At 42.0% G+C, this 15,964-nt stretch overlaps 1 protein-coding gene across 1 annotated transcript; it reads left to right on the top strand.

Annotated features, from left to right (window-relative positions):
• Nucleotides 1–256: 256 nt before the first annotated feature.
• Nucleotides 257–2,646, top strand: LOC112226340 (myeloid-associated differentiation marker homolog). Its single transcript, XM_024390749.2, has 2 exons — nucleotides 257–1,016; nucleotides 1,245–2,646. The coding sequence occupies exons 1-2, from the start codon at nucleotides 807–809 to the stop codon at nucleotides 1,797–1,799; spliced, it is 765 nt and encodes a 254-aa protein (XP_024246517.2). The 5' UTR covers nucleotides 257–806; the 3' UTR covers nucleotides 1,800–2,646.
• Nucleotides 2,647–15,964: the final 13,318 nt, after the last annotated feature.

Raw genomic sequence — 15,964 nt, 5'->3', positions numbered from 1 at the left:
TTTAAATGAATAAAATGACAGTAAAACAGTTAATCTATTTGTTTGCTGAGTAATAGTCTGAAATTCACCTCCGTTGTATTTATTTTCCACTTTGATGGTGAACTTTCTGTACTGCTACCATTCTCTCTCAGTCATTTTCATTCAGGCGCTGGTGCAATGAATTTGTTTATTTTAGAATGCTTTTGCATTTAATTATTAAGCTATCCTAACCTCTGTTATCTTCAACCTAGCCTATGGGTACGCTCGCAATGGCCGCAATCATTGACATGAATGAGGAGGCCCGTTCTATTCACTCTATTTCTATGGGCTACACACCATCATAAACACAGGAGGAGTTTGGCTCGACACAGGCATGCTCTGGTCTCCACAGCATGGGGAAGGAGACTTGGATAATGCAGGAATGAGAGAAGGTCTTACCTTCCTTGGAATTGTAGTGCTTTACTGGAAGGTCCTTAGTCGGCAGGGGAATGCACAGAGAGACAAAGACGGTAGGAGAGGGAGGAGGAGTGGAGATGTCAATGTGACACGGTGGAGAAAAGAAAGTGACACAGCAGAAAATTACTGGGTGAGCTTCCATGAAGAGGAGAATGTAAGTCTTTAAGAGGCAACAGTAAATGAACACAGTTAATTGAATCAGTGATTCATTCAAATGTGAAATATGTACATTTGGTAAAAGAGAGCAAAGGAGAGAGACAGAAAGAAGAACATTAGCCAGAAGAAAGAGAGAGGAAAACAACAAGTCAAGGAACCCTTGGTGAGTAAACAGTCACCCAGTCCCTAGATAGATCCTTCAACAGTATCTCATCATGGTGAACCTGGACCTGAGGTCTCTCACCCTGCCGGTGGGCATCATCCGTATGTTTGAGGTGGTCCTCACCTGTATCTCCTTCAGTCTGGTGGCCTCGGCAGGCCATGTGCTCTCCACACACTGGGACTGGTGCATGTTCACCTGGTGCTTCTGCTGCTTCTTCTCCCTCTTCATCCTCATCATGGAGTTCACCCGCTTCAGCGCCAAGGTGGGGGATGTTTACTGTCTGGATTTGATGGAATAGATTGGTGGGAGGGGAATTTGTGGCTCACGTGTATCGTAGCTTATGTGTATCTGTCTTATATATTTCTAATGTCTATTTCTATTGTAAAGCAGTAGTAGCAGTTGCACGTTTTTCAGGAAAACATATTTTTCAGGAAAACTCTTGGCCCTAGACATAACCTTTCCTCACATCTCCCCTCCTCATCATCTCAAGGTGCCCATCTCCTGGGATGACTTCACTACGGCCTTCGCCGTGCTGGCCACACTAATGTGTTTCACCTCCTCCATCATCTACCCCACCTTCTTCACCTGCCCCACCTGCTACCGCCAGATTGCTGCCACCGTCAGCTCCCTACTCTGTTTTGGATTGTACGTCGGCGAGGTGGTGTTGGCCCGCCTCCGGCCCGGTGGTGAGATCAGTGGCTTCCTGTCCACTGTCCCGGGCCTCCTCAAGATCCTGGAGACTCTGCTGGCCTGTATTATCTTTACGTCGCTGGATCCGGCAAGGTTTCTGTTTCATCCGGGACTGCAGTGGTGCGTGGCGGTTTATTCCCTCTGCTTCATCTTCGCACTCGTCATCATCTTCCTCACCGTCGGTCAGCTGCTGTCGCTCTTCCCCTTCTCGTTTGACAAACTGCTCACGGTCTATAATATTCTGGCCACCATGATGTACATGACTGCCATGGTCATCTGGCCACTGTATAGTTTCGAGAACAACCCCCGGCCCGTTCCGTGTTCCCCTGTCCCTGGGACAATCTGGTTGTGGTGACATTCATGACCATGATCAACCTGGTGATCTATATTTTGGATACGATCTACTCGATAAAGGTGGTCTTCTTCACATTGGATGAGGAATAGGCCAGATTCTCAGGAACCTTCACTCCAACTTTTCCAGAACCGGTCAATGACTGACACACTATCATATTGCATGGAGAAACTATTGTTTACTGAATAAGAAACTCCAGCACGTTGGTAATCTTGATTCTCCACATATGGTTGAAAAGATCCATTTAATTTCTAGAGAATGAAGAGTTTATTTTCAAATCAATGACTGAGAGCTTGGAAGAAGAACAATTGCAGAACGTTGGCAGAACATTTGCTGATGTCTTTTGCTTCAGACATGTGGAAGATATTTAGTTATTCCTATAACACTGTAAATGAACTCTTATTGCAGATGAGGATTCTACAGGCAAGGACACACTGTTTATCACTTGTAGCTATTAAAGTGTGCAGTAGGAAGCTGAGTTAATGATTGATCGTATCGATTTCATAGAAATAAAAATACAGAATTTTGGATCCTGATGCAAATACAATATGAATGTCTAATCTGGCAACATGGTATGTATAACCGTTCCTTTGGGCCAAAGGCACTAGCAGCAATATAGATTCTGCCAATTGCAAAGGATTTGTGATCTTATATTCATGTTGACCACTTCTTTCTTGGTTGTTAGACATGTTCTCTTGTTGTACTGCTAGTTGGCTCACTAACTGCCAGATCGTTGATTACTTGCTGAAGTGCTATGTGGACTGCACACTAAAAACAAATGGTTCTACAGTATATAGTGCCAAATAATAGTTATTTGGCTCATAACGATAGTGTATCCTATTTTGGTACTATATAGAGCCCTTTTTGAAGGTTCTATAAAGAACCATGTTCACAAGGTTATAAATGGAACTATTATGGTGCTATAAAGAAACCTTTCCTAAGGTTCTAAAATAACTTTAAAAAAAGCTTTAAAAAACTTTTTAATGGTTATTTATAGAGCCTTTATGGAGAATGGTTATATTAAATTAAGAACCTTTCTCAATCTCAAAGGTTCTACAAAGAACCCTTTGAAGAACCAGAGAGAGATATTTATTCTGGTTAGACAAATACTGTTAAAATTCCATAGGTGTTGTTGAATCAGGTGTGGTAGCTCTGGAATAGCACCAAAAAGGGTTCCGCTATCATTACAACCCTTTTTGGTGCTATAAAGAACCCTTTTTAATGGTTATTTATAGAGCCTTTATGGAGAATGGTTATATTAAATTAAGAACCTTTCTCAATCTCAAAGGTTCTACAAAGAACCCTTTGAAGAACCAGAGAGAGATATTTATTCTGGTTAGACATATACTGTTAAAATTCCATAGGTGTTGTTGAATCAGGTGTGGTAGCTCTGGAACAGCTGGGGTTCTCTGAGGAGAGAATTGAGAACTGCTGGTTTAGGTATTTTTAAAAGACTGGAGTTGGAAGGGGACTCAACTCAAGAACTGATCTTTCATTATGATGTTGACCTTTTCTTAGACGCCAATAGAATAGGGAGAGGTAATCAGAGAAGGTTTGTGTACAGGACAGGGGACCTTCTCCATTGAAGTGTACCATCTTTCAGATGCAGACATAGGGTGCATTCAAAATGTCCAGTAGTGCACTATATAGGGAATAGGGTGCCATTTCGGAAGCATCCATAGACACTTCATTCTGTCTGCTTTTGAATGGGCATGACGATTATATCCTCAAATTCACAGTCATGTAAGATATATAAAAACTGATATTCGTGTTTGTGGATTAATTTACTTCTGTTAGATGCCTTTCATTAACCTCTATGGGATCGGTGACCCACCCTCAGGAGGGTTGAGTTAACGTGCATTAATGTGATTAGCATGACATTGTAAGTAACAAGAACATTTCCCAGGACATAGACATATCTTATATGGGCTGAAAGCTTAAATTATTGTTAATCTAACTGCACTGTCCAATTTACAGTAGCTATTACAGTGAAATAATACCATGCTATTGTTTGAGTGCACAGTTATGTACTTGAAAATGTATCAATAAACCAGTTAGGCACATTTGGGCAGACTTGACACAACATTTTGAACAACATTTTGAACAGTAATTCTTTGTATTATCTTTACCAGATCTAATGTGTTATATTCTCCTACATTCATTTCACATTTCCACAAACTTCAAAGTGTTTCCTTTCAAATATGCATATCCTTGCTTCAGGTCCTGAGCTACAGGCAGTTAGATTTGGGTATGTCATTTTAGGCAAAAATGTAAAACAATTTGCCTACAAAATACTTGCATAGCGTATAGCAATGATTGACAACCAAAATCTACGGCAACATGCTAACAATAGAGATGTGTGAATGATTAATGACACACATTAACCTTTGTTCCCTCTCAGCTCACTGTATGATTGAACCAGAGAGCGTTGGACAAGGGCTGTGCAACTCAAACAAATGTTCAGATATATATAGATTGTGTAAAATGTATCATTAAGAAAAGGGAATCGTGTCAGTTCTTGTCATTGTCTATCCGCAACAGTCCTACTGGTTCACGTCATTCGTTACACTCCCTGGTGTGATCATGTTAATCATTACCCAAAGGTTGTGTTGATGTGGGTTGCTAGGCTGTGTTGCCACTTGTAGTTTATGACTCAATAACAATAGACCTACTGATCAACGTAACCAACTTGAAAATAGCAGAAGTGATACTGTATTTTTCTCAATAAAAAGAAGTGACAGATTTCACAGTTGTAACTTCTGTCTGCTGAAGCGTGAGCTAAATAGTGGCTCAATCACATGACTGAGAATATACAAATCAGACTCTCATTGTACTTCTGAAAAGTTTCATTAAGTTTGATGTATAAACCAGTCTGGAGCGAAGATAGATTTGGAATATATGTCATTAGAGAGAAAAGGGCTTGTCCTTGCTGCATTGTCTATTGTCAAATAAAAAATGATTTGTCATATGCACAGGATTCAGTGAAATGTAAACAGTACAGTGAAATGCTTGCAAGCTTTCCTGTCAGCTATTGTTGTTCTTCTGAATTGACAAAGACTGAGTTTTTTCTGTTGTTGCTGTGTTTGAGCCGCTACAGTTAATTTACATGCAAAATGTTAGGGAAGTGAGGTTTTGTGGTTTGTGCATAATGTGACTGACCGGACTCTACCTTGGATAATTTCTACAGAAGGCTACTCCGAATGACAAAGAGCAGGTAATAGTCCTAGGAAGTAAAAAGTTAGCAAAACTATGAGGTACTTAAGTTGGGACTAAAGACTTATGATTTATGGATACACTTAATTTCTCATAACTATGGACACACTTTCAAGGTGCATACTTGGACATCAGATGTGCAAACAAAGTTGAAAGTTTTTCAAAGAAAATGTTCACAGAATCCTTCTGTCTGGCTGGAAAAAGTAATTTTTTACGGATCTATTTCTTTAGAAATGCGATCAAGTTCACAATACATGACAGTCAAACAACTGTGCCTGCAGCCAAGGACCAAGGGTCAGTGGCAGCCAATAAATGATGATATCATGTATAATCAGACCTGCCTGCAGGCTATTTCAAGAGAGAAATTGAAACTAAATGTGGTGCCATATTTCCTCTGGCCTCTCTTTCTCTCCTCTTTGGTCTGTCCTTTCTCTCCTCTTTGGTCTGTCCTTTCTCTCCTCTTTGGTCTGTCCTTTCTCTCCTCTTTGGTCTGTCCTTTCTCTCCTCTTTGGTCTGTCCTTTCTCTCCTCTTTGGTCTGTCCTTTCTCTCCTCTTTGGTCTGTCCTTTCTCTCCTCTTTGGTCTGTCCTTTCTCTCCTCTTTGGTCTGTCCTTCTTTCTTTGGTCTGTCCTTTCTCTCTCTTCGGTCTGTCCTTTCTCTCCTCTTTGGTCTGTCCTTTCTCTCCTCTTCGGTCTGTCCTTTCTCTCCTCTTTGGTCTGTCCTTCTCTCCTCTTTGGTCTGTCCTTTCTCTCCTCTTTGGTCTGTCCTTTCTCTCCTCTTCGGTCTGTCCTTTCTCTCCTCTTTGGTCTGTCCTTTCTCTCCTCTTTGGTCTGTCCTTTCTCTCCTCTTTGGTCCGTCATTTCGCTCCTCTTTGGATCGTCATTTCGCTCCTCTTTGGTCGTGAGCACACTTGTCAATGGAAACTTTGATTCATGTACACATGTATTACACTGTGAACAGCAGCTCTGATACCTCCATGGGACCAGGTTGATGTGAATAAATCAGCTTTGTGTCCGGAATTCTCTTTGTCTGTCTGGGACGTTGGGTGTGGGGGAGGCAGGTGTGCAAAGAAAAAACCTAGTATCTCAAAAAAGTCAATTTTTTGCAGTTGTTTTCAGATCTAATACCATTGAGTCTTGGAAGTTGACACGGTGTTTCGGATGTTTTTAATTGATCCTTGAGCCATAAAACATTTACAACATATGCATGGCAATGACTACTTTCAATTTATGTAAAATAATCCAAATTGACAAAAATGTAGATAGAAGGGTTTTCAGGGCAGCCCTTGGTGTGTAGGGATAGACTTATGCTGGGGCATTTTACATGGGTAAGGGAGTTGCCTGAACCCTTGGACACAAAGGAGGTCATAGGTTGAGAGAAAACTGACTGTCCCTTGCTGCCTGTGTGTTCTGAGTGAACCTGTCCTGCATAATCAAGGTTGGGGAGTAATGGATTACATGTAATCTGTTACATATAATCCATATGCACATACAGTGCAGGAAAGTATTCAGACCCCTTCACTTTTCTACATTTTGTTACGTTACAGCCTTATTCTAAAATTGATTAAATTGTTTCCCCCTCATCAATCTACACACAATACCCCATAATGGCAAAGCAAAAACAGGTCAAATATTTTTTTTGCAACATTTCATATATGTATAAAAAAAAACGTAAATATCACCGTTATCATAAGTATTCAGACCTTTTACTCAGTACTTTGTTGAAGCACCTTTGGCAGCAATTACAGCCTCAAGTCTTCTTGGGTATGACGCTACAAGCTTGGCAAACCTGTATTTGGCGAGTTTCTCCCATTCTTCTCTGCAGATCCTCTCAAGCTGAACAGCTATTATCAGGTCTCTCCAGAGATGTTCAATCGGTTTCAAGTCCAGGCTCTGGCAGGGCCACTCAAGGACATTCAGAGATTGTCCCGAAGCCACTCCTGCCTTGTCTTGGCTGTGTGGGTCATTGTCTTGTTGGAAGGTGAACCTTTGCCCCAGTCTGAGGTCCTGAGCGCTCTGGAGCAGGTTTTCATCAAGGATCTCTCTGTACTTTGCTCCGTTCATCTTTCCCTCGATCCTGACTATTTTCCCAGTCCCTGGCGCTGAAAAACATCCCCACACCATGATGCTGCCACCACCATGCTTTACCGAAGGGATGGTGCCAGGTTTTCTCCAGGCGTGACGCTTGGCATTCAGGCCAAAGAGTTCAATCTTGGTTTCATCAGACCAGAGAATCTTGTTTCTCATGGTCCTAGAGTCCTTTAGGTGCCTTTTGACAAACTTCAAGCGGGCTGACATTTGCCTTTTACTGAGGAGTGGCTTCCGTCTGGCCACTCTACCATTAAGGCCTGATTGGTGGAATGCTGCAGAGATGGTTGTCCTTCTGGAAGGTTCTCCCATCACCACAGAGGAACTCTGGAGCTCTGTCAGAGTAACCATTGGGTTCTTGGTCACCTCCCTGACCAAGGCCCTTCTCCCCCGATTGCTCAGTTTGGCCGGGCGTCCAGCTCTAGGAAGAGTCTTGGTGGTTCCAAACGTCTTCCATTTAAGAATGATGGAGGCCACTGTGTTCTTGGGGACCTTCAATGCTGCATACATTTTTTCATACCGTTCCCCAGATCTCGACACAATCCTGTCTCGGAGCTCTACGAATAATTCCTTTGGCCTCACGGCTTGTGTTTTGCTCTGACATGCATAGTCAACTGTGGGATCTTATATAGACAGTGTGCCTTTCTAAATCATGTCCAATCAATTGAATTTACCACAGGTGGATTCCAATCAAGTTGTAGAAACATCTCAAGAATGATCAATGGAAACAGGATGCACCTGAGCTCAATTTCAAGTCTCATAGCAAAGGGTCTGAATGATTATGTAATAAGGTATTTCTAAAAACCTGTTTTCGTTTGTCATTTTGGGTTATTGTGTGTAGATTGATGAGGAAATGTTTTTATTTAATCTATTTTAGAAAAAGGCTGTAATGTAACAAAATGTGGAAAAAGTCAAAGGGTCTGAATATTTTCTGAATGAACTGTATGCATATATTACATGTAACAGATTACAGAAAAACTGTAACTGTAATCTGTCGCGTTATCAGCTAAATTATTGTAATCAGATTACAAATACTTTTGAAAAACTAAAAGATTTCTTCTAGGATTACTTTAAAATTCAGAAACGATGTCTCTGAAAACATACATTATGACACCTTTCTGTTTTCTCGATGATACTCAAATCAGCATTGAAAAAAGGTTTTAAGTTTGGTTCCGCCTGAGCGAGTCTGACCACAAGTCAGAGACCACTATGATGACTCACCAAATGCATTTTATAGATTGTGGGAAAAGAGCAGGAATAGGCTTTGTAGGCTACAGTCTAAGCTGTGTCTTCCAATGGTGTGACTGTTGTCGTCATGCAAAGATTATACATCCAATTTGACTATAGCTCAGCTTTCAACACCATTGTGCCCACCATCACTATGCTAAGGACCCTGGGATTAAAAACCTCCCTCTGCAACTGGATCCTGGACTTCCAGACCAGCTGCCCCCAGGTGGTGAGGATAGGCAACAATCAAATCAAATCAAATCAAATTTTATTTGTCACATACACATGGTTAGCAGATGTTAATGCGAGTGTAGCGAAATGCTTGTGCTTCTAGTTCCGACAATGCAGTAATAACCAACAAGTAATCTAACTAACAATTCCAGAACTACTGTCTTATACACAGTGTAAGGGGATAAAGAATATGTACATAAGGATATATGAATGAGTGATGGTACAGAGCAGCATAGGCAAGATACAGTAGATGGTATCGAGTACAGTATATACATATGAGATGAGTATGTAAACAAAGTGGCATAGTTAAAGTGGCTAGTGATACATGTATTACATAAGGATGCAGTCGATGATATAGAGTACAGTATATACGTATGCATATGAGATGAATAATGTAGGGTAAGTAACATTATATAAGGTAGCATTGTTTAAAGTGGCTAGTGATATATTTACATCATTTCCCATCAATTCCCATTATTAAAGTGGCTGGAGTTGAGTCAGTGTCAGTGTGTTGGCAGCAGCCACTCAATGTTAGTGGTGGCTGTTTAACAGTCTGATGGCCTTGAGATAGAAGCTGTTTTTCAGTCTCTCTAAAAACATCCGCCATGCTGATTCTCAACACTCGGCTGATCGTGGACTACAGGAAGGCCCGATCCACATCAATGGGGCTGTTGTGGAGCAGGTTGTGAGCTTCAAGTTCCTCAGTGTCCACATCACTAAGGAACTATCATGGGCCACACACGTCAACACAGTTGTGAAGAGGGCACGACCATGCCTCTTCCCCCTCATAAGGCTGAAAAGATTTGGCATGGGCTCTCAGATCCTGAAAAAGCTCTATAGCTGCGCCATTGACAGCATCTTGCCTGGCTGCATCACCGCTTGGTATGGCAACTGCTTGGCATCCGACCGCAAGACACTACAGATGATAGTGCGTAGGGCCCAGTACATCACTGGGGCCGATATCCCTGCCATCCAGGACCGCTTACCAAGCGGTGTCAGATGAAGGTCCTAAAATTGTCAAGGACTCCTGCCACCGAAGTTCTAGACTTTTCTCTCTGCTACTGCACGGCAAGCGGTACAATGCACCAGGTCTGGAACCAACAGGACCCTGAACAGCTTCTACCCCCATGCCTCAAGACTGATAAATAGTTAGTTAAATAGTTAACCAATAGTTAACCAATAGCATTGACCCTTTTTGCACTAACTTTTTTGACTCATCACATAGGCAGCTATTATTGTTTATTATCTACCCTGTTGCCGAGTCACTTTATCCATACTTATATATACATATCTACCTCAATTACCTCGTACCCCTGCCCATTGACTCGGTACTGGTACCCTCTGTATATAGCCAAGTTATCGTTATTCATTGTGTATTCATTCCTTGTGTTATTATTTTTACATTTTTCTACATTTTTTTTTCTTTCTCTCTGCATTGTTGGGAAGGACCCGTAAGTAAGCGTTTCACTGTTAGTCTATACCTGTGGTGTCACGTCCTGACCTTAGTTCCTTTTTTTTTAATGTCTCTATTTAAGGTTGGTCAGGTCATGAGTTGGGGTGGGCATTCTGTTTTATTCTATGTGTGTATTTCTATGTGTTTGGCCTGGTATGGTTCCCAATCAGAGGCAGCTGTCAATCGTTGTCTCTGATTGAGAACCATACTTAGGCAGCCTGTTTTCGCCCTTGAGTGGTGGGTAGTTGTTTTCTGTCTCTGTCCCAGACAGGACTGTTTTGTTTGTTCCGTTTTGTTATTTTTGTTCCAGTGTTCAGTGTAATTAAAAGATCATGAACACGTACCACGCTGCACCTTGGTCCTCTCCGTCTTCCACCTACGACAGCCGTTACATGTGGTTTACAAAGCATGTGACAAATAACATTTTATTTTATTCATTTAGCTATTTGCGCCTTAAAGATTTTGGTTGTTTTGTATGGCTGTTCACAAATGTTACAGAATATGTGTATTTTAACCTAATAATGTTTGAATTGAAGAACATTAAGCTGCCTATCAATCATTGCTTTTGCGACCAGTGAACAGCCAGTGAAAACAGTGCAACAACTTCATAGTGAAGATCCCAGCCTATGGAACACAAGGTTGAGTCAATTCCTCCCTTCTAAACTCCTCCATGGTATTGTGCTCCACATACTGTCAGAAACAAGTTTCATTGACAAAGACCACGAGTGTGGCTTTTATTGCTCAATCTAATGAATGCTGCATAAAATAATGTCCCTAGGCCTAATGGACACATGCTCAAACTCACACATGCACCTTTGATAGATTTAAAGTGTCACCAAAAAAAAAGTAAACAATAGGCCGATAACAAATGTGGGATTCATTTTTCACAAGCAAATATAACTTTTTGGTAGTTCTCAAAGCAATTAGCCCAATCAGTCAGTCAAGGGGTATTAAATAATTGTAATGACTGTAAATCTGGCTTTATTTTCTATTGTAAAGACATACCCTAATATACCCTACATAACCCGTAAGGAAAAATGCAACATCAATTTAAGGTCAGCTATGTAAACTCTAACATTGATTTATCCTACAAAATATGTTGTTCAATTGGTAATATTCATTTTTCTCTTCTTCGAATATCTCAAGGGGAAAGTCATCTGAAAGTAACTGAAAGTAATCAGATTACGTTACTGAGTTTGGGTAATCCAAAAGTTACGTTACCTATTACAATTTTGGACAGGTAACTAATAATTGTAACGGATAACATTTATACAGTAACCTACCCAACCCTGAGCATAATCAAATAGTTGTTGACTTTACCTCCCTGGAATTATAGTGGAAGAGGCTGTGTTGGTGTCCTCCAGTGACTTAAGAGTTTGAGAGCCAGCTATGCAGCAGAGAGGTGGTCTTACTTTGCAAGAAGAATGATTTTAATCCTGTTTACATGGACACATCTGAAATCAGCCTACCTGATGGAACTTAAATAAATGCACAAAATGATTTCCAAGATGCATATTTTCAGTTTTTCTGAACTCACTACACTCACCCATAAGAGTGGGGCTTGTGCTGCTGGAACACCACTTACGTTGTTAACATGTCAAACTAAATGGAATGACTGCTTAGAAAATCTGATATTTTAATCGGTGTATGCTTACTTCCATTTTGACCTGACTATTGCCATACGCTTCCTATTGCCATAATCAAATTATTATTGTGCCTGTAAACATGCTCATTGCTACATTATTAATGTCTCGGAGCACCATGGAATTCTAATTAGTCATGACATGTTTTTTAACAATTGGCACATCAAATCACTTGCCCTCTGGTGGATGAATGACCACTTCTGCTCCGTACTTGTAACTACCTTGGACAAACGTCCAATAATGCAGAGAGCAGCTTGCTACAAGACTGTTTGTGAGTGTTCACTCAGCCTTACCCATTCTGTGGTGATTCACCCACCAAGCCAAGGACAGTGTTTTATTCCAGCCCCGCCTGCAGGGACAGGGAGGAGGATCTATCATGGCTCCTGAGATCCTAAATTCACCACTAATGAGAGAAAGTACTTTTATAGAACTAATGACCAACAGAGGAACGAGGAGTGACTCACACTGTGCTGTATTGAGACAGACTTGTTACTGAGTTATTATTTGGTTGTGCGTTCATTATTGCATGGTTGGGTTTTGGTCAGGACTTAATAACCGTCTTTGGATTGGTTTTGATGTGATGACTGATGGCTGGTCATGTGGTCCTTTGTGATTTGCGAGAGAGGCAATTATTTTCTCCATCCCACCTCCATCTGTCTGGTAGTTATAAGAGGTGGTGACAGTGCGGTCTCTCACACTGTGTGTGTTCACCCATGTTAATCTGTGACTGTGTTTTTCCTGCACGCGTGTGTGTACGTGTGTGTGCACAGCAGTGTGTGTGTGTGTGTGTGTGTGTGTGTGTGTGCCTTTTTTGATAGAAGTCAGTTATTATTGTTTGTATATATATACAAATCATGGAATGGGTAACATTTTAATATATATTTATACAATATATAATTCCACAATTTCTATTTAACCTTTAACTAGGCAAGTCATTTAAGAACAAATTCATATTTACAATGACGGCCAACCCAGACAAACATTTTAATATATATTATAAATATATATTAAAATGTTACCCATTCCATGATTTGTATTACAATTTCAGATGACTTCACACAGTTAAGATAGAGGTCAGTTATACACAGAGGTTTGCTGCACAGACGTGCTTTGTTCTAGAGGTCTGAGTGGGTCCTGCAGTCATCCCTTAACTCTGTCCTTCTGCAGGTAGTTGATGGGCTCCAGACATATCATTGCCAGCTGTCTGCTTCCCCAGGACCTACCAACCCAAGGCAAGACCTGCAGACTAGGGGCCTGACACTGGGTCTGGGGTCTGGGGTCTGGGGGGAGATGGGGAGAGCTGGAGGTATGGAGCTACTGCAGATGTAGAGGGGTGGAATTAGTGTGTTATATATATATATACATGTATATATATATATATATAAATTATATGTATATATGTATATACATGTATATATATATATATATATAATTTATATATCTTATTTAACCTTTATTTAACTAGGCAAGTCATTTAAGAACAAATTTGTGTTTACAATGACGGCCTACCCAGCCAAACCCGAGATATATATCCATACATACATACATACATACATACATACATACATACATACATACATACATACATACATACATACATACATACATACATACATACATACATACACACAAACAAACGTACTGCTTAAGGGGACATACACAAGATATGCATACTTGTGTCTGCAAGACCTATGTCTACTTGCGCACACGCACGCACACACACACACACACACACACATACACACACATACACACACATACACACACATACACACACATACACACACATACACACACATACACACACAGAGCAGTGGTTCCCAGGAAATGCTTTTCCTTTGTGACGAAGGTGAACCACAAACGCTAACATCTGTTAACATTCATCCCGGACGAGCCCCCATATGTCACGACACCAGTAACTAGCCCAATGATTTTATTTTGCTGCACTCGTCTGGGCGTCTTAGGCCTAGCTACATGGTATGTAACCTGATGTGATGTGTGCATAAATGTGTGAGGTAAGCGTATGCGACCAGGTGTTGAATGCATGTACCCAGGAGACAACAACCTTGCCTCAGGTCCAGAGCCAGCTCCTTCTTGACCTCTTGGTTGACCAGTCCAAGTGGATTATTATTTGTTCGGATGGTGACAAAAATAAACATACACAAAGGAAAACTACAAACATGCATTCCCCATACTAAAGTCTCAAAGCCAAGGCCTTATGGCCACCAAACAAACCTGCAGCCTCATGGCCACCAAACAAACCTGCAGCCTCGTGGCCACCAAACAAACCTGCAGCATCATGGTCACCAAACAAACCTGCAGCCTCGTGGCCACCAAACAAACCTGCAGCCTCGTCATGGCCACCAAACAAACCTGCAGCCTCATGGCCACCAAACAAACCTGCAGCCTCTTGGCCTCATGGCCACCAAACAAACCTGCAGCCTCATCACCAAACAAACCTGCATCACCAAACAAACCTGCAGCCTCATCATGGTCACCAAACAAACCTGCAGCCTCATGGCCACCAAACAAACCTGCAGCCTCATGGTCACCAAACAAACCTGCAGCCTCATGGCCACCAAACAAACCTGCAGCCTCATGGCCACCAAACAAACCAGCAGCCTCATGGTCAAAAAACAAACCAGCAGCCTCATGGCCACCAAACAAACCTGCAGCCTCATGGCCACCAAACAAACCTGCATCCTCATGCCATCATGGCCACCAAACAAACCTGCATCCTCATGGCCACCAAACAAACCTGCAGCCTCATGGCCACCAAACAAACCTGCATCCTCATGGCCACCAAACAAACCTGCAGTCTCATGGCCACCAAACAAACCAGCAGCCTCATGGTCAAAAAACAAACCAGCAGCCTCATGGCCACCAAACAAACCTGCATCCTCATGGCCACCAAACAAACCTGCATCCTCATGGCCACCAAACAAACCTGCAGCCTCATGGCCACCAAACAAACCAGCAGCCTCATGGTCACCAAACAAACCTGCAGCATCATGGTCACCAAACAAACCTGCAGCATCATGGCCACCAAACAAACCTGCAGCCTCATGGCCACCAAACAAACCAGCAGCCTCATGGTCAAAAAACAAACAAACAGCCTCATGGCCACCAAACAAACCTGCATCCTCATGGCCACCAAACAAACCTGCAGCCTCATGGCCACCAAACAAACCAGCAGCCTCATGGCCAAAAAACAAACCAGCAGCCTCATGGCCACCAAACAAACCTGCAGCCTCATGGCCACCAAACAAACCAGCAGCCTCATGGTCAAAAAACAAACCAGCAGCCTCATGGCCACCAAACAAACCAGCAGCCTCATGGCCACCAAACAAACCAGCAGCCTCATGGTCAAAAAACAAACCAAGCCTCATGGCAAACCAGCAGCCTCATGGTCAAAAAACAAACCAGCAGCCTCATGGCCACCAAACAAACCAGCAGCCTCATGGCCACCAAACAGACCTGCAGCCTCATGGCCACCAAACAAACCTGCAGCCTGGGGATGCAGTGTGGAAGTGGTAGTCATGGATCTCCTAACATGAACCTTAGTTAGTATCATAACAATCAGGGACAACCAGGACTACGGGTGAGTCTCCCTCCTCTCTTATAAGATCTTATTTCTCCAGGATCCCCAGGATAGGAGAGCCATTCATCCATGAAGCACCTGAGCCGCGGTGGGCGAATTAATCAATGCCCTTCGACAGACTGATATATCACTCAGTGTCACATGACGTCATCTTCATTTGGACAGATCCACTGTGTGAGACAGACAGCATTGTGAAATTCAGGATGTGAGTAACCTGTCAATCAGCAACCTGTCAATCAAGATGTTGTCGAACCTACTTTTATTGACAGATGAGGTGTCTTTAACAAATTATTATTTGCTACCCACACACACACATTCAGAACCAATTGTACTTGCATGCATGCACACGCAGGCCCGCACACACATATACACACAAGAATACACACACACTTGCCTCATGGAAGGTTATTTGTGGTACCTTTCTCTGGCAGCCTGTCTCTATGCAGGCCACATTATGCCGGAAGATAAGGGCAGGCAAGGGACCAAAATCCAAGCTGACGCTGCTACTTCTGAAGTGTTAACTAATAATGAGAGGTCTTTTTTTGGGTAACCCCTGTTACACTAATCTTGGCACCACAAACCAAATGTCATGTGGCCAGCTAGACCACTGTCATACCCACCCAATATCAACATAAACCACTGACACATTTCAAAATGTAACTGATAATCACATTGAATAATTATTCTAAAACAATAGATTATTATTTCCTAGAT

The sequence above is a fragment of the Oncorhynchus tshawytscha genome, unplaced genomic scaffold (genome assembly GCF_018296145.1).
Source record: "Oncorhynchus tshawytscha isolate Ot180627B unplaced genomic scaffold, Otsh_v2.0 Un_contig_1757_pilon_pilon, whole genome shotgun sequence".
Classification (NCBI taxonomy): domain Eukaryota; kingdom Metazoa; phylum Chordata; class Actinopteri; order Salmoniformes; family Salmonidae; genus Oncorhynchus; species Oncorhynchus tshawytscha.
This window is presented reverse-complemented; position numbering and strand designations above follow the sequence as displayed.